Source organism: Tachypleus tridentatus, chromosome 1 (assembly GCF_004210375.1).
Source record: "Tachypleus tridentatus isolate NWPU-2018 chromosome 1, ASM421037v1, whole genome shotgun sequence".
Classification (NCBI taxonomy): domain Eukaryota; kingdom Metazoa; phylum Arthropoda; class Merostomata; order Xiphosura; family Limulidae; genus Tachypleus; species Tachypleus tridentatus.
In genome coordinates this window covers 70694311-70713204 of record NC_134825.1, presented here as the reverse complement: position 1 = coordinate 70713204, position 18894 = coordinate 70694311, and the positions used below count along the sequence as shown (strand labels likewise).

General features: G+C 30.5%; 1 protein-coding gene across 5 annotated transcripts in view; it reads left to right on the top strand.

Moving 5' to 3' along the window:
- The window catches only part of LOC143251762 (synaptosomal-associated protein 25-like), a 41188-nt gene extending 24550 nt beyond the window's left edge, over positions 1-16638 (top strand). For 3 of the 5 annotated variants that reach the window (XM_076503008.1, XM_076503016.1, XM_076503036.1), the window contains exons 5-8: positions 5360-5477; positions 10497-10625; positions 12869-13013; positions 14818-15033. In XM_076503008.1, coding sequence (XP_076359123.1) covers positions 5360-5477; positions 10497-10625; positions 12869-13013; positions 14818-14883 — 458 coding nt within the window. In that variant the 3' untranslated portion in view covers positions 14884-15033. Of the gene's footprint in view, positions 1-5359; positions 5478-10496; positions 10626-12868; positions 13014-14724 lie in introns of all 5 variants that reach the window. The other 2 variants (XM_076503022.1, XM_076503028.1) reach the window with 1 other exon arrangement.
- The last annotated feature ends 2256 nt before the right edge of the window (positions 16639-18894 follow it).

Here is an 18894-nt window from a genome sequence, read left to right as displayed (position 1 = left end):
GGGCTGTATCCTTTGGTTGACATTGGCCACCTCCTCCACATGCACCTGTTTTAACTCGAACTTGTGTGCCTTTTTATGTTTTGTTTTATTCCACTGATTTCATTTTCTTCAATAATAACTTAACTCCCATTCAGTATTGCCTAGTCAGGTATGCTTCTCCCTCCTTTAAATTCTTTACAGTTATAATGCACACTGGTGAGATGGGGTGTTCTGCAAGATCGTTAGTTTACCTAGTCTTATGTATATATATTTCTCTGTATGTAATATTCTATTAAGACTTGGTGGACCATCTCTCATGAACTATCATGAGTAAAGCAGCGTAGGATTACTTCCCACCCCAGCCACTCCTTCAATTGAATAAATCAGGAGTGGTATGCTTTTGAAAATAGGGTTTCACAATCACCCACTGTATGTTCTTCCAGATTCCCCATTGCCTTTTACCCCTTTTTTTACCAAATGAAGTTTGGGAGTTCTTTCCAGCTCCTAACTGCTTTGGTGGTGGACCGTGGAGGCTTTTTCATGAGTGTTTACTGCATGTCATAATATTATATATCACTACATTCAGTTGAAATGAAGGCAAGGCTAGAATACCCTACCTTTTCCCTGTGGAAGTTTTGTTTGTAGATGTGCTAATGTAGGTGGAAGCTGGACCAGCTAGGGATAGATCCTTTCTGTAATGCAAGGTTCAGGTAGATAGTCATGTATTCTTACTGATGAAATCAGTAGACTTTCCACTTTGTTTTTGCAATTCTACTTGTAGGACATGTTTCAATTATCTGAAGACTTTTTTTGCCTCATAATATCATTTGTGGTATGTAGTGCAATGTTCTTATGGTTGAGTTGAAATTCCATATTCACCTTGTAAAGCTTGGTGAAAGGCTTTTCTTATCTATTGTTACGGTTGCATTTATTTTTTTCCTGATCATATAATATTGGGTTCTAATATGTGGGTTGTGGCTTAGAAACAGTCCTGTAATCTTGGGTTCACTTTGTTGCATTTCTTGTTTCCTACTTTTGGTGTGGAAGTTTGTCCAGAATTTCCAGTAATTTCTATAATTCTGGTTGCTTGCAGTATAGCACTAGGTTTACATATGGTTGGTATTGGTGCACATCTTGTTTGTGATCCACTTGCCTTGATCACAATACTACTTTTGTTATTTGGGCAGTATTCCATGTCATAATACTGAGAAAAGGATATGGAACCTTATCTGTACAGATAAGGTTCAATATATACTGTTTGTTTCTTTTAATAACAGGCCTCAATGCAGCCCATTTCTTGACACACCACTTTTTTGATGTTGAGGAAGCATACCTGTTCCAGATGTGGTATGGTTCACTACAGATGTGGTTCCCATCTATTATGAAGCACCCATGTTTAATTCTCTATGGACACTTTCCACAGGGGGATCTCTTATTCTATACTGTTCATCAATCCCTCCACCAACTCATTCTGGGATTAAAGCTGTAACATTAGCAGAGGTATGTATTGTATCAGGATTTATTATTTTCTTGCACAGAAAATAGATTTTTTCATAGATACTTCTTACTCTTCTTCTCCACTTCCAGTGTTCTTATATTTATTGTGTGCCTATTCTCAAAAATGAGGTACACATAGAATAATATAGAGGGAGCCAACTCCTTCAAAAGGGCATGTTGTGCTCCTGTTGGTGTTGGGTTGTTGCATACTCTATGTATGCTAAATGACCAGTTCACACTTATGGGATATAAAGATTTGTGTATAATATGAAAAAAAGTTTATTTTCAATGCATGGGAGCTTGAGAAAAGTTACGTGAGAAGAAGAAAGTATATATTTATATTCAATGTAAGAAAATTATAAAATTCCATACTTTCAGATCAAGCGATTACAGTTAAAAATATCACTTGTGGCAAGGGTAACTTATTAACCCTTTTGCAACAGGTCACAGGTCAAAAAACGTCATCTTGTTTGACTTGCATTCAAAATTTTATTGAACTACTGTATGAATTCATGTCAATGAATTTGGAGTCAAAGTGTAGATTATAATTCAAACTTTAATACTATATATGAGTTAATTTCTTAATTTAAAAGTAAATATTAAAAGAACACTTCCAAATATAGATTTTAGTGAGTTAGGTGGTATGTTGAATAAAGCAGTTTAAAATTAGATGTTTGTGATGTTAAAATACCATGTCTGTAGTTTCATAGAAACTAGGAATTCAAACTACTAATATTATCAAGCTAGAATATAAACTAAAAACCTCATATCTTTTTATTTTACTGAAATATGGCTTATGTACTGAATCAAAGACAGTGATCCTGTTTGTCTCTTTCCATTTTTGGGAATGATCCCTTATATACAGTTACTTCAATATATGATATGTGAATAACCAATCAACAATTTAGAATGTCCCCTTGTGGTTTTCTCAGCCATTTTATTCTGTGAAAAGGCTACCTCTTTCTTTTGAACCAAGATTTCAAGAAGATAGGTTGTGTCTTTAGTCTGGTTGAAGTTTCATATTTTTTAAAAATCTAAATAGATCTTAGTTACTAAGGTTAATAAATTATAGTGTAATTCTATAGTATAAGTACAGTTTGTATTTTTGGTTATTCAACTGTGTGTGTGTGTACATATATAAAGCCTATAAAAAAAAAAACTTTGTTTGGTATCCTTTATGTGTGTCCAGCAGCAACCGAATTCAAAGGTCACAGGTAGAAGGAATAATTGTTTGCTTTACTTCTTTCTTTAATGTTCTAAACCAGTTTAATAATTTGTTTCTAAATAGTAATAATCCATATATAAATTATAATCTTTGAAATATGATTGTATATTACAAATACTAATCCACTAAAGCACAGCCAAGATAGGGAAGACTAAAAGTCAGTTTCATATTACAGGATATGTGACATGAGTGCATGTGCACAACATCAATGCAAGTTATGTAATATTAGCTGAACATCATTGGAAGGTCAATATAATAATAAATTAATAAATATATATATTGTGTTGTGAGACTTAAGCTACTTAGCTAAACATTTATATTTTCATGTTATAATATGTAGTTGTTCTAGCATACAAAAAAACAATTTATATTTATTTCCTAATTTTTTATGTTTACAAGGTTGGTCAAGTGACAGATCCCACATAGAGTATAGAAAATAACAAAATATATAGTCTTACTGAAAACTAACATTTGAAAAGAATTTAGAACATTTAGAAATTGTGGAAATATTTGAAAATTTTGTGATGAAGTTATTTTTAATCACAACATGAATCCACTTTTCACTCAGACTAGAAATGAAACACTATTTTCACAATCTTTAGGAAAAATATTTCATTTAAAAGAAAAATATTTTTTATATACAAAAGACTTGTAATCTTTACTAAAATTTTACCAAATTTTGGTAAGAGACATTTGTATCAAAAGTTATAGTACAAGTACGTGATGTGTGCAAGTATGTAGATGAACTCGTATATTATACCAAATCTGCAGCAAAAAGGTTAATCAATGGATTCTAATCATTATTTGTAAAAATCAGATATTTATTTAGCTTTAGCCATCACTGGATTGATTTGTTGTGCTGATATATTGGTAATTTGCTTTGATTAGAAGTTAATGAAAATCTGTAGGTTTCTTTGCCAATTTAATCTGGTGATCTTTAAAATAATTTATATTTTATAACAGTGAAGGAAATATCTTGTGTAGTTTGTATGATGCAGAGGTAGAAATAATGAAATAAAATTGCATTCGATATGAGATAAAGCTATCAGGAAGATTACATTCCCTCATGGAAAGTTACACTTTGTGAATTTTTTTTTTTTTTTATTTAATCCATAAAATATGTTCACTTGGGAAAGACAACTACAAAGATGAAATTTGTTAAAAATGTAGAAATATAATATTTTGATTCCTGATGTTGCTTCTTGGTTTACGATTAATATTTTTTTATTGATTTGTTCCAAGGCTTTTGTTTTTTTGCTTTCTGTGTGTCTTATTCGTATATTTCTGTGTTTTGAGCTTTTTTACTACTTTCTACTTTCTTTCTAACAGCAATTTTGCAGTTGATGTGATTTGAATTGCATGTAATTTCAACTGATTTTTATTATTACAGAATCATTTTCATTTTATATCAAACAATATCTTGGCATCTCTTTTTGTTATTCTTAATGTCTGTATATCACTCCACTAACCTTTTTTTATTTATCTAAATCCAAAAACAAGCAGTGAAGTAAACTAAGTGCAAGATTGACTAAAAAAAATTGAACTGGAGAAAATACAGAAACTTCATGAAAAGAAACTTTAATTAGCCTTTAGCTGTTAATTAAGAACTAAAATTTCAACCTTTATATTTCAATACTATAGAAATGTTTAAGGACACCAATCAGATAAATAGAATTACTAGCAAATTATGCAAAAGAGCCCTTCATCACAATGATGTCTACAAATTCCAGTCTTCAAATAGCTCATCAATCTAATAACAGAACACCAAATTATCTCAAATTAGTTATCAAACTCGAGCAGTTGTTTTGAATTGATTATATCACACATGGAAAAAGCATATAGAAATATATATTGTGTGAGAAGTGTTTTAATGGAATTTATATAAACATATTGGCATAAATAATGTTACATGATAAAATCTAAACTCTCAAAATCCTGTTTCTTATTACTAACCATAATTTCAACAAGCATAATTTTATGCAAGAATTTATATTTTATGTTAAATGTGTGTGTTATTTCTTTCCTACTTGAAGCCATAAAGAAAAATGACAGTGCATTCCTTCTGAACAAATAACTTTTAAAATTTGAGAGAAAACTGTTAAAATCAAGAAAAATTCACACGTTTCATTCCTGTAGTATACTTTTGAGAAATACATCAGAAAGCTGCTGACTACCAAGACTAGAAGGGGTAGGATTGAATTGAACAAACAAATTCCTCTCTGTGCTTATCTTTCTTAACTAATTCCTCAGAGCATAAACTTTTTAATCAAATCCTTATAAATTGAAACAATATAAGCATTTTAAGGTAAATTTAGTAACATTTTCTGTTTCTACATGATTATTCACTATAATTTTATCTTATTTGTGACTTATGGTATATTTAAGTAAAAGACGTTCAGTCACGTAGTTACGATGAGTTAATGTTGTACACAGATTTATGCATTTCTTTGGTCAGTGATTTTGATTAAGATGTGTAAAGAGATGATAATTATCTATTTATGTTAAGAACATTTTTTTGTTTTTGTATGTCTGTAGGCTGTATTTTCTTTCTGACCTATGTATATTTTATGAAATTGAGAAATTAAAATAACTGTTGCTTAATTATAGAGAACTTTCTATGGTATGTAAGAGTTTTTAACCCATATTTTCACAAACCAGAACAACTTGATAGAGTTGAGGAGGACATGGACAAAATCAATGCAGATATGAAAGAAGCTGAAAAAAATTTAACAGGAATGGACAAATTTTGTGGTCTATGTATTTGTCCTTGTAATAAGTAGGTATTGTACATGCAAGTTATTTAATATATGTTGATAGCAATAAAAAAAAATTTGTAAAGAAAGTATAACTTATAAACAAAAATTTGATTAAAAACTTTTTTTAAATTAGGTAAAATATCAGAGAAGACTATTTTTTATGAACTATTACTGGAGTTTTTTTGGATGTTGGGATTTAAGGGATGAGGGTCCTGCTGGATGATTAAATTTAATATTGTGATCAGATTTGCGGTGAAAAAAGATTTTTCAGTAATTAAAATTGCAGTCTTACGTTGCCTGAAAATGGTCTTATCCTACAAGATGGAATATCATAATTTGAATGACTAAAAACATTCACTGTTTGGCTGTTCACGATATTATATTTTTGAATGTTGATTTAAATATTTCCATTGTTGCTGAGAAAAAGTTTTTATTTGTTTTAAGAATCTGTTTGAAATGTTACAAAAATAAAGAAGCTGTATCAAGATATTAGAATAACAAAGAAAATTTGTAAGAATAAGCTTTGTTTTATGCTAAGTAGGTGGCTGAAATCAGTTTTTATGATATAATTGTAATAGCTTGGATTGTTTATGAGATAATTATATAGGGCAGTATGTATGCATGAACAAAAGTATGTAATATCTTATAAATATTTTTCATGTATTGTGGAATATAAGTACAAAGTTTAGTTGTAATTATTTGGAAAATGATAAAATTCTTAGTTTAACAGTACTTGTGTCTCTAGAGAATAAACAATTAATATCTTGTACCACTTCAAAAAGTTTTTGCACATGTGTCAAATCTTCATATGAAACTTTCATCCCTAGACATAATGTGTACTCTCTGGTTATGATGTAATCAGAATTTTAGCATATTCTTACACCAATAGGAGGTTAACATAACCTCCATGTGTTGTACTCCTCTTGAGCTTTTTACGTATTCCAAAAACTTTCATTTTGTAGACACCACTATATTCAATAGTGTTATATTTCTTTCCTTTTATTTATTTCAGTAAAGAAAGATGCAAATTTTTAAATTGCTCTTCCAATGTGCATTCATTATCTTATATACACCCTTGTGCCAATTAATTGAAACAAATGGTCATTTTACAATATTTTCATCATGGTGGCTGGTGTAGGCTCACTGGACCTGCTGATTTCCTTTAATAGTCATTTTTTCACACAGATGGCATCAGTAGCTGTGTTTTGCAGTATGATCAATATGTTTTTGGGATATATGACAAAATTTTGAGGAATAATACATCATTCGAAATTGTGTTGGAAGGGCAAGGAGACCAGTCAAAAAACAACTTTTTACCAACTCAGTGAAGAAAAAACGGAATCAATGGGGTCTGAAATACAAGAAATAGATGCAAGAACAATGGAGGAAGGTGTTATTCAGTGACGAGACTCATTTCTTTGTACAGGGTCAAAGAAGTCTGCATGTTCGCAGAGATCCAGGTGAGAAACTTTGAGAATCTCACATCAATCAGTTCGTAAAACATCCCTTAAAGATGTTTTGGGGCTTTTTCAGCTACTATGGCATCGGAGGCATACATATCGTAGAAGGTATGATGCGAGGACCACAGTACATCAAAGTTTTGCAGAGAAGAGTCATTCCAGAATTGAAAAAGAGATTTCCAGATGGATCTGGCATTTTTGAGCAAGATCTGGCTCCGTGCCACACATCGAAACTTGTGAAGAATTTTTTGACTACAATGCGAATAAAGGTGCTAGACTGTCCTGGAAACTCTTCGGACTTAAATCCTATTGAAAATCTTTGGGCTATTTGTAAAGAAAGACTTTGGGAAAAGACTGTACTATGAAAGATAAGCTAATTGAGGTGTGGTATCACATCCAAAAATTAGTAAAGATTGCAGTTAACTCGTGGACTCGATGCCAAAGTGGATTAATGATCTTCTGAAAAATAAAGGTGGTCATATCATATTAATTTGTAATTTGTGAGTAATATTTGGATTCTCAGAAATAAAATGCAAAAACTTGAAAAAAATCAATTTTCTGTCTTGTTTCAATTAATTTGCACAAGGGTGTGTGCATGTGTGTGTGTGTATATATATTACATTGATTTCTTCTACTACTGAAACTACAGGATTTCAGAACACACATGCCAGTCTGTGACATGGTTTCTCTAATAGAAATGTTTCCCAGTGTTTGAGTTTCAGCAGACACATTAATATGTAATCTGTTTTTACAATATGAAAGCTATCAAAGCCTGTATACCTGAGATAAGAATAATTTAAAATCAATAATATTAATACTTTCCATAAATTTACTTTCGTGGATCTATTTTGCTATGACTTCTCATAGCCAAATTTCTGAAACTTCCCAAGTATCAGACTCTCCTTCACAGGAGTTGTTTTCATTTCCTTAAATAGTGACTAGGGTTATTCTGACAGTGAGCATCATTATTATTGTAGCCTTTTGTTTCTGTAAGGCTTTTTGGGCTTGCCTGGTCTTTGGACAACTTTGAATAGCTCTTCCTACAACTCTTCTCTGCTTCTAGTTCTACAGGGTGTTTGGAAAGTCACTGTGCAGTTTTAACAGCAGCAATAACAGCATTCATTCAGTCTATTTCAAGCCAGCTACTGATAGCAGTGTTTAGAAACAAAATAAGAAGGATCCAAGCCTGTATTGATGCCAACGGGGGTCACTTTCAACATTGTTTATAATTGTCATTCATATTTACCTCCTGTATTTTATATTGAAACATGTCTGTTAATAAACATATAAGTACATAGTGACTTTCCAAACACCTGTATCTTTTGAAAAGGTCAGGTAACAGCCACCTTTTCCTTTCACCGCTCTTTTATCTTAGGTGTAAACATTTTTTTACTTTAGTTGTTTGTGCCAGTTATTGAGTGAGCTTTTTGCTTCTAAAATTTTTTTTTTTACCTTTCCTCTCTTTCTCCCTTGTTTTGATTATTGCAGATTATTTCTGTCTATTTTGTGCTGATCTAAATTGTCACATTCTTTCTAAATTTGACTTTCTCTGTAGCCTGTGGTTGGAATTCCTCTTTTCTAGGTTTCTTATCCCTTGAATCTTTTCTCTTATCACAAGGCCTGCTCTTTTCTCCTACATTATTTTTTAGTATCAAACTGCTTGTCTTTTACTTTCTTACTTACTTAGCTTTCTCTTCTCTTTTCCCTTTCTTTCTGAGGCTTTACATCACAACCCAACATTTCACTGGGTGAAGTTGGACTAACCCATTCTTTGTTTATCCATTTTTTTCTTCAGCATTTGTCCAATTAACATGCCTTTTTGTTTCAGAAGTTTGCATCATTGGGATACTTTATTTTCTAGACTTAGACTCCCTTAGTTTTATCTTGAACTGTTTCATTTCCTTTCTCCATGCAGAAGTTTGTTTCTCATCCTATGCTCTCTTACTAATGTATTCCCTACCAGGAGTATGGCCATTGTGGAGCTTGATGATCAATTGTTTCTGACACTACCCCTCATCTTTTGTCCTGTGATAGCTTAGCTTTGCACTTCGCAAAAGACTCTTGGATAACGAAAATTTTTCTTAAAGAAGTTTCTTTGTCTGCTTTCAAATAACCCTTCAAAGAATTCACATGGAAAATGCACTCACTGTGTCTGCATCCTCAAATTATATTGAGACTTTGTATCTCCTAGCACTGTCCCAAGAGGCATCATCTGCTATGACCTCCCTTGTCTTCTTTTTTGGAGTCTGCTCATTTGGGTTGGCTGGTCAGGCTCCAAAGCTAGTATTGACTTTCATCCAGCATCTAATTCATATTAGAGTCATGATCGTCTCATTTACTGGATGGGTATAACCTTCTACTTTTACATTTTAAAAATATAACATTTCTAGTTTTTAAAAGTTCTATATCTCGATTTCTTCTTATACATAAGATTGTCTGTTTTGGAGAGTCTTGCATCTTTTTTATTGCTTTTTCCTGTGGATATTTCCTTTTGTGTCCCCTTCAGTGGAATATGCCCTATTTTCCACTGTCTTCTCTTATCTCTCCACCTCCATCTCTACATCTCACTGTCATGGTGACTCAAATGTTTCCACACAACTCTAAACATTCATCTTTCTCCACCCTTTCCAGACTTAATACCTGTTCACAGATGCTTCTCTACCTGGACGTAATGCTGTACTGGATACTTCCCTGATTTTTATTATTAGGTATTTTGGGGAGCAGTCTTTATACATTAATGTCCTTGAGACTTGGGCTCCCTGCCACTGTCTTTTGTTACAGCTGTCTGAACATCCTGTTTTCATCTATTTTGACAACTTCACTCTTGTTGTTTTTTTTCAACTGACAGAGGGTTCTTGCCCTCAAAACCTCTTTTCTTGTTCTCAAGCTCTATTTGTGGGCTTACAACAACATGTTTTTTTGCTTCCACATTCTGAGAATTTTGAATTTAGTAGTTAATTGGCAGCTTTTTCTAAACTGAATTTTATTGCTAGAGTGGCTCTTACATCTGTTGTGTCTTTGTATTTGCCCTTACTTTAGGAGCACTCTTCTTTGTCAGTCTCATTTGTGGTATCTAATTGTTTTCTTCATAATTATTGTAGCCTTGGATGTATACTTTCACCACAATGTTCCATGCCTTAATCTTTATGTGGTTTTTGTCCATTCCTTTACAAGATGGGAAGTTTTTTATATTTACAGAGTAGGTTTGCTAGCTCTTGTTGGCCATCCACTCTTGTACGTTTTCACCACAAATAAATAATTTATCAAAACTGGTACATTAAACACTCCCTTCTTTCAGATCGTACCATTATTTAACTAAAAGTAGCCCAAGAGTTGTCAGTGACTGCTGCTGACTAGTTACCTACCCTCTAATCTATCAGTTCAAAATTTGGGGCAGCTAGTGCAGATAACCTCTGTATAGCTTTGCACAAATTTTAGGGACAATTTTGTATATATAGTATCATTCTAAGTATTATATACAAACCACATATATGGTTATGATTTATACCCCATAATTTACATGTGTGCAGTAACTGTTATTTTGGTCAAAATGTGGATAAACTTGTATTATTAAAATAGAGTCAACAAGTTTCGGGAAGATTCTGGCACTTGGAAAGGTAATGAAGATGGAAAAGTTGTAAGTAATCAACCAACACGAATAATGGACAATAGGAATGGAGCAGGTCCCACTGGAAACTATATAACAAAGTAAGTAGAGTCATTCGTATATACAGTTTTATTTGTTAACATGATAATTTTACATTCAGATGTTATCACTTTTAATAGTTGAATCTTTTGGAAGCAAAACCAAAGCAATATTTATTATTTCCAGATTTGAAACTAGATTTTGCATTTAAGTATATTGTTTTATAGTTTTCTATTATAAAGAAGTGTAAAATTCTTGAATAACTTGCAAATATAGCTAACGTTTATTTTTTGCACTAAAGCTGATGAGCAATTGTATTACTTAATTTTGGGGTGCATCTTGCATATTGAACAACGTCAAACATCCCAGTTTTCTCATATCAATTACTCCAGAAATTGGTGAAGATAAGTTTCTTTAATATTTTAGTTATTACTTGCACCAACTTAATAGCAAGCACCACCTTGTTTTGTAATGCTGATAAAGTAAAATTTTAGCATTTATCATAATAGTACATGTTAACTTTGAAGACTTGAAGCCCACAGTTGTAATTTGCCTTGTACATGCTCTTTTTGAACAGCTATGTCACACTAAAAAACATTGTCTCAAATATTTTATAACGGTTTGTATATTTTCCTGAAAATTCTAAGACCAAGAGTTATGGTTTCCCAGCTCCTCTTTTGTTAATAATATAATTATCAGTTGTTGGATGTTAATATTTAAAAAAATACGTATTAGAGATAAAAAGAACTCTTAGGGTTTCAAGAAATTTTGCATTATTGTTTGGTGTCATGTCAAAGAATTAACTAATGGCCAACACGATGATTATTAAAGGGAACTTTGACCAGATTTAGCTTTAAAGACTGTAAGTCACATATGACTGTTGTAATTTTTCTGGAATAATGTGGTAATCACAGATTTTAATGCTATATATATGTGCATTTGAAGTTAATTTGATACTTGACATATTCCTTGGAGTTTTGTATATTGTAGCATTGTATTTTGCATGTTGCTGTTACATTTTATAATGATCATATTTTCATCTTGCATAAGTACAAATTTTAGGCTTAATATTGTCAGTGAGGAACGTAGCATACAAATATTGACCAATAAGGCCAAGGAGAATCAGAAATAAACTTTTAAAAAATCCTGTATACACTTGAAAGTAGTGCACCATTTCTGTAAAGCATACAAATTATCAGCTAGTTACGGTGAGAAATAATGTTTAAGTCCTGTTTTCTGTGTTGTAAAGGATTTTTACTGTAATATTTCCTGTGTTTATTTTTTTGTTGAGTATTATGGCTCATTTATGTGAGTGCATGTGCTTGTAATGAGTAAAATAGTATGACTGATATAGGTGTTTATTTATATCAAGACTTCATTAGTCCACACTTTAACAGTCCTAGGTTATTTACAGTGTAGATAATTTTTAATACAGAAATACCTTCACAATGACACATTTCATCAACAATCTATATATTCTCATTCCAATTCTAAATAGGTATTGTTTTATGAAAAAACATGCATTTTCTACAGATATTCAGTAATTTTTACATCACTTTATGCCAAGTAAGGGTCAATTAGAACAGGACATTCAAAGATAATTGCCCACCAGAAACACATGCACTCATAGTGGTTTCAGTTTATGACAATATTTCTGTTAAAGGCCTTCACAAAAAGCGATGTTTGAGGTCATCAGAGTGATTTTTCCTACAGTTGTGTCAAATCATAGTGTTCCAAAATGAAGAATCATAGAATGATCAGCAGCATTAATGTATATTTATTTATACAAGAAAGCAAATCCAAGTTCAAGACTTGGTACCATGTAAAGATTGTGATATAATTTATAATTTAAATTGCATAATTATTAACAGTGTGTTGATAAATTCATTGTACATAAAGTTTCTGTGTGGTTATCACTTGCATATTCACAATTTCTAGTTTACACATTTACATTTTACTAAATTACAATTATTATCAGTAGAATGTCTGTTGTATTCAGTGACCATCTGGACATCTCAATAAAGATTACTTTATTAGAAATGTTTGGATTAATAAAATTACAAGATCTTAAAATCTCGTAAAAATAAATAAATAGTTTACATTAAAAGTGGAAGAGGAAAATGTTATTGATCCTAAAGTATAAGCATTGTTTTGCTCTATTACCCAGAAAGGTAAAACTAACACTTTGGTTTAGTGTCTAACAGAAGTGATTAAATCAAAAAGAAATGCTTTATTTTTTCAATAATTATTTTATGTTGCTAGCATAGAAATTTAAATAAATTAGTAAAATGTTTTATTGTCTTAGAATAACAAATGATGCTCACGAAGAGGAAATGGAGGAAAATATGCAACAGGTAGGCACAGTAATTGGAAATCTTCGAAACATGGCTATTGATATGGGAAGTGAGATTGATTCCCAGAACCATCAGTTAACCAGAATTAATCAGAAGGTATGTCTGCATGATGTAAATCTGTTTTTATAGGTCATTTTAAGCAGTAACTTTTAACAACCACTGATTTATCTTTGAAAGTTAATATTCTCCCAGTGTGTTGTCATTTTTTTTCAGTATGTTTCACAAACAAGGCTCCAGTTTTATGTAGTAAATAAAATTTTAATTATGCAACCAAGTATTTGAAAATATATGCCAAAGAATTGCTGATTATGCAAGAAACATTATGCAGATCTTAACTAAAAGAAAAAGTAACTTAACATTTTAGAAGATATATACATAATGTACAAAGTCCACCATCTGCAATTAAACACTTTTATGAAGTAGCAAAAAAATGCACTTTTAGACTTTAGAAATCTTTTGACCAGCCATTAATCAGACTAACTGTCCATGAGGCACCACTTGTCAAGTAACGAACTAAATCATTATTGACCAGTAACAATGAACAACGTTACTGAGTCCAGAAATTCAGACTATGGTTATGCAATCAACTACTGATTTTGTGGTCATATATGAATTATGCAATGTATGTTGCAGTACCCATAATTATGTTAAACTTGAGAACCCTATGAGTGAAGAACGTGCTTTAAGTTATTTTCTTTTTTGCATTTTCTGTACTTGATGACAGAAGTTTATGCAATATATGCTGTAGTATGCATAATCATGTTAAACTTGAGGATCCTGCTAGTGAAGAACATGTTTTAAGCTATTTTCTGTTTTGCATTTTCTGTACTTGGTGACAGGTAGTGTGTAAACTAGACTTCAGTTGAAGTTGTGTAAACAAAAAACAAACTTGGTATTGCATTTACTTGAAACCAAAGTTTGCAACATTGTAACTACAATTATAAAAGAAATAAGTATTTCCTTTACATATTAAAACTTGAACCATTTAGCTACACATAAGAATAGTTATGAAAGTCTCTGAAATTTTTTTGCTCTAAATACTTCCTGGTATTGTACTCAGTTTTGTTATGAATATTTTAGAAACAAATCTTTCTATCTTGTATATATTTTTTTAGTTTTTCTTAATTTTTGTAAAATAATTCCAGTAAATCTTAAATCTGTACACAACAGAAATTATGTTAAAAATAAACTAGGATTTTATAATAACAGTACATTGTAAAATATCATAGTAATTATTATAATTTTTTGGGGGGAGGGAAGAATTTCTGGAAACAAAGAAACCTTTTAAATATATTTATCAATCAAAAATGCACTTCATATATGATGTGATATTAATGTTTGCTTTAAAGGGGCAATATGAAGAGTGTATACAAAACACTTATATTTAACATCCCTGCTTGTTAAGGTTTTATTTTCTCTGTTAATTATTTTCCATATGTATTAATATTTTTCTATTGGTTTTCCAGCTCATGGTTGATTTTTTTTTCTTTCAGTTTCTGTATTAATTGTAATGTGTTGCATGTATGCAGTTGTTTGTAATAAGTTTATTTTACATTTAATGACATACAATGATGGTTTGTGCTTGTTAATTCTTAAACCTTATTATCTTCCTCTTTCGTTCTCATATTTGCCTCTGCATGCCCATTGAACTTTATTCAAATACAGCTGAATAAATTTTTTCTGAGACACATGAAGTTTTTTGTTTGTTTTTTATAGGCTGTTTTATTCTTCATTATGTTTGGAAAGGTTTTGGTTTTAGTTGCATCATCCTTTTTTTTTTTGTTGTTGTTCTCCCAAAATTCTACAGGCAGGATCAAATGAAATGCGTATTGAAGGTGCTAACAAGAAGGCTCATAAGCTGATGAAGTGATATTTTCCCAAATTCTGTATCACATTCCAGGCACAGTCAAATGAATCACGGATAACTATTGCTAACCAGAAAGCCACAAAGCTCCTCAAGGATTAGGAGAGAGAAACTCAAAACTGGATGTGAAAATTTCTTCTCTGTTTGAAGCTATAGCACTGGGTGTGATACATATAAGTGTTGTCAACTGCCACTTCTTGCTGACTTTGCTTTTGTTCTTATGTTGTATTAGATCAGTAATTGAGTTAGTTTCTATTTCTAATTTGAGTTGTTTGCTTAAATGTTTTATTGTTGCACGTATCTAATTGAACTGACTAGTTAAATTTAAAAGAACGTATGTGATTTAGGAATTGCTCATTATTCCTTAATTCGTAGAATTATTCATTTTATTTATTAATCAAAAACATACAATATATATTTTCATTTTCAATTATTTTTCCATCGTTAGGCATTTAGTTCATGTATCTGTATCATAGAAATTCAAAAATATGGCAATTGCTGTTTGTAGTAATTTCTGTGGTTTTAGTGACCTGTGCATCTAGTAGCATTTAGTGTGTTTGATTCTGTGGTTTCAAAACATCACTGCAATTATAGTGTTTTATTAGTATTACTTGAAGGATTCAGGTTTAATTTATTTCATGTTGCCATTCAGGTCTATTTTGTACTTGTTGTTACACATGCATTTAATTTGAAAGTATTTTTTATGTGATTAAAGTCAGCATTTTCACTTAATGCACTTTTACCATTCTGCTGTTTAAGTTAGTTTGTCAATAATCATAAAATTAGTAGAAACAAAGATGTACTTACAAGCTGACCTGTGAGGGTTCTGTAGCATTTTATTGTGTACAGAGGGAGTTATAATCACTTAAAAGTAAAAATTTCTTTACAATTTAAGAAATCTCTTGCTAGATATAATTTTTCATAGTATGATGTTTCAAACTATCATATAAATTCTCAAGATTTTAATTTTAAGCTCAAACCAAAGGCACTCATTTAATGAACTAATTTTTAGTTAGTTATTCAGTAATGGAAGGAAAAAAATTTTGTATACTTCTCTGAAGAATATCAAGCATATTTATGTTGCATAAAACTCTGCATTGTTCCCAGTAAATTCTGTTTCTTGCATTTAATTTTGATCTCATAGGAGAAAGTGTTTGTTAGGGACATTTTGCACTATTACACCATTCTTGTGTTAAATTACAAAAACAGTACAAAGAAAAAAGTGGAAAAAAAATATATAATGTTTTGTTATAGATAACATTAGCTTTCACTGTTAGGTAGATGACTTAGTTTGTGCAACAACATATGTAGTTATAATGGGCCAGTTTAATTTTGTGAATATTGAAATAGTCTAATACAAATAAAGGAATAGAAATCATACACTTTCATAATAAGAACAGACTTTAAAAAGCATCCAACAAAATACTGATATAATGGCATTCTTGACTCGGATATAATAAGCGTCTTATCTTTAAGTAGAATGTAATTTAAAGACCATTTCATATGTATAGTTGCTTAGCAAAATATCTAGTATCCCTCTGTTTACATCAGTTAATCAATTAGATTTTTCTTCCTGTAAAAATAAGTTTGAACCAAGAAAACATTTGTTTTGGTTAAAATAAAACTTTTATCATTTATAATGTATTATAACATTTATTATGTATTATAGAGAAACAAAATGGTGCACTGAATTCTACAAAATTTCTCTTAGAACAGCTAGTTTTCATCACTTAAGTCAATTTCTGTACATTCCGTAGTAGCACAGATGTGTAAGCGATTGCAAGTCATCTTTTGCTTGGGTTAAATAAGTCTGTACAGTTACCTACAAGTAAAGATGTTGTGTGTTTAGAGAAGAAAGGAAACCATAATATTTTCTCATGTGAGTGTAGACCATGCAAGTAACAAATATGATTGTAAATGTTCCATAGAATTTTGCAAAAATTGTGTATCTTAGCAATGAGACTTGGTTTATAAGTGTTGAGGTAAGTTATTAGGTGTCAGGTGGGAAACGTCATTCCTAGGTACTCGATTAAAGCTTGTGGTTGTTTCAACCTCACATCCTCAAGTGTGTACTTAAGAGGTGCAGATACCTAGTCATTGATATATAGGGTTGTCTTTTAGGATAACACAGGATGCCTAATTATTTTCAATAAACATGTTAAAATCTCCACATTTTGTGGGGAGAACATGTTGAAAGCAAATAAGTTTTGCTAAAATATTTTTAACATACTTTATAGTACTGTATTATAAAAGGCTTAGAAGCAGCATTATCTTCAGAAAGAATGCATTTTATTTTCTTATTCATAATTTATAAAGTTTCATTTTGAACTCTTATTTGGCTTTATATCAGTTTCTGATGTTTCAGCAACCAGATAACATAATTTTAGAAAGAACTTTAACAGGCCTAATTTAAGATGGTTAAATGTGTTAATTATTAATGTATCAGTCTTTTGCATACCTGTTGTCCAAGATAGATTTTTCAGTTTTATTTTCAATTAATTAAATTGTATTTCACAATGAGATGTCTTTTCTGTCTAATCTTGTAGTATTATCTATTTATTGGAAACAGTGTTATTGTAAATCAATTTTTTATATGTTTATAGCATTAGAATAATTTTGGTTATGATCTATTACAAGCCTCAGTGTTTTAATTTGTCTGTATTTTCTTTCAATGTAGGGTTTTTATCTCAACTGTAAAATATGGCAGTTAATTTCATTACATATATATTTTTAAAAGAAAATATTGTTTTTGTTTTTACAATTAAACTTATGAAACCACTCTTATAATACAACTGTGAACCTCATTATTTATAAATGTATAAGTGGAGTGGTCTAAAATTACTGGTATTAGTTAAATACAGTTTTCTTATCATTATGTTTGTTATAATACAAGCTGTGTATTTAAAGCATTGGAATTATTTTTACTGTTTATGTCATGCATTGTGTGTGAAGTTGTTTATCATGCATAGGACAAAAATACTTAAATTAGAAACTGAGTTTCCTCAAATTTGTGGAAGATAAAATGTAAAGTATGTATTGAGTTGTTTTTTGTTGCATTTAATTTCTTTAATCTGAGCTTGCATGTAATCATTTTTCTAGTGACTTGATTATGTGAACGCATACAAATTCGTGATTTATTTCATTGAAAAGTGTGTTTAAACAAAAGGATGAAATTCAACCTATAATTACTGTAAATTAATAAGTTTTCTCCACTTTTCAGTCACTGAGAATTTTAATAAGGAATTGGTTCATGATATTCAAAAATGTCAGTGATGAACAAAAACAAATCTAATGAATGAAGAATTAACTTTTTAAAATTTGTTGTTGAATAGTAATTTGCCATAAGTACTTTAGTAAAATAATTCTGAAAATATTAAGCCAAAGATAAAAGAGATATATTATTGTATTCCCATTTATGTTCTCTGTGTAAAGATTTCTGGATATGGAGATCAATATTTTTTTATTTGTTGTTGTTTTTGAGAACAAACTATATTACAAATCATTTTAAAAAATACTGCAAGGGTCTTCATAATATGGTCAGTGTTTCTGGTGGTGTCAATATTGGAAAGCCAATTTATTGTTGTATCTCAAACACGTTTTTCTTCTATTTGATATTGTTTATAAGTTAATTTTTCAATGCCAGGATCAGTGATTTGTAAAGAGTGTTTCCCAGAAAACTTTCATAATAGTACTATAAAAACATGTTACAAAATTCATAAGTTTTAACTGTGAAGAATACAAATAATTTAATTATGTACAAAAAAATGAGAGTTATCTGACTAATATTCACAAAACCACATTGTGAGATTGTTTTAACTTTTTCAACATGCAGTTATGTTTTTCACAAACTAAGATGATATTATCAGAAACAAGTTTTTATTTTGTCACTTATTTGCAAATGATTCATTCAAATTTTTAGTGATTTCATATGAAAAAGTCTTGCAAATAAGTTCTCTGCTTATGTTATGTAAATGTGTATAGTTTCAATAACTAGCTTATATTCTAGATCATGTGATTTTCTTTAATATGATTAATCTTGTTTGAATATAATTTTATTGTATTTGTATAAGAACTGCTGCAATCATTTAACTTTTTTGTTCTACTACAGAATTA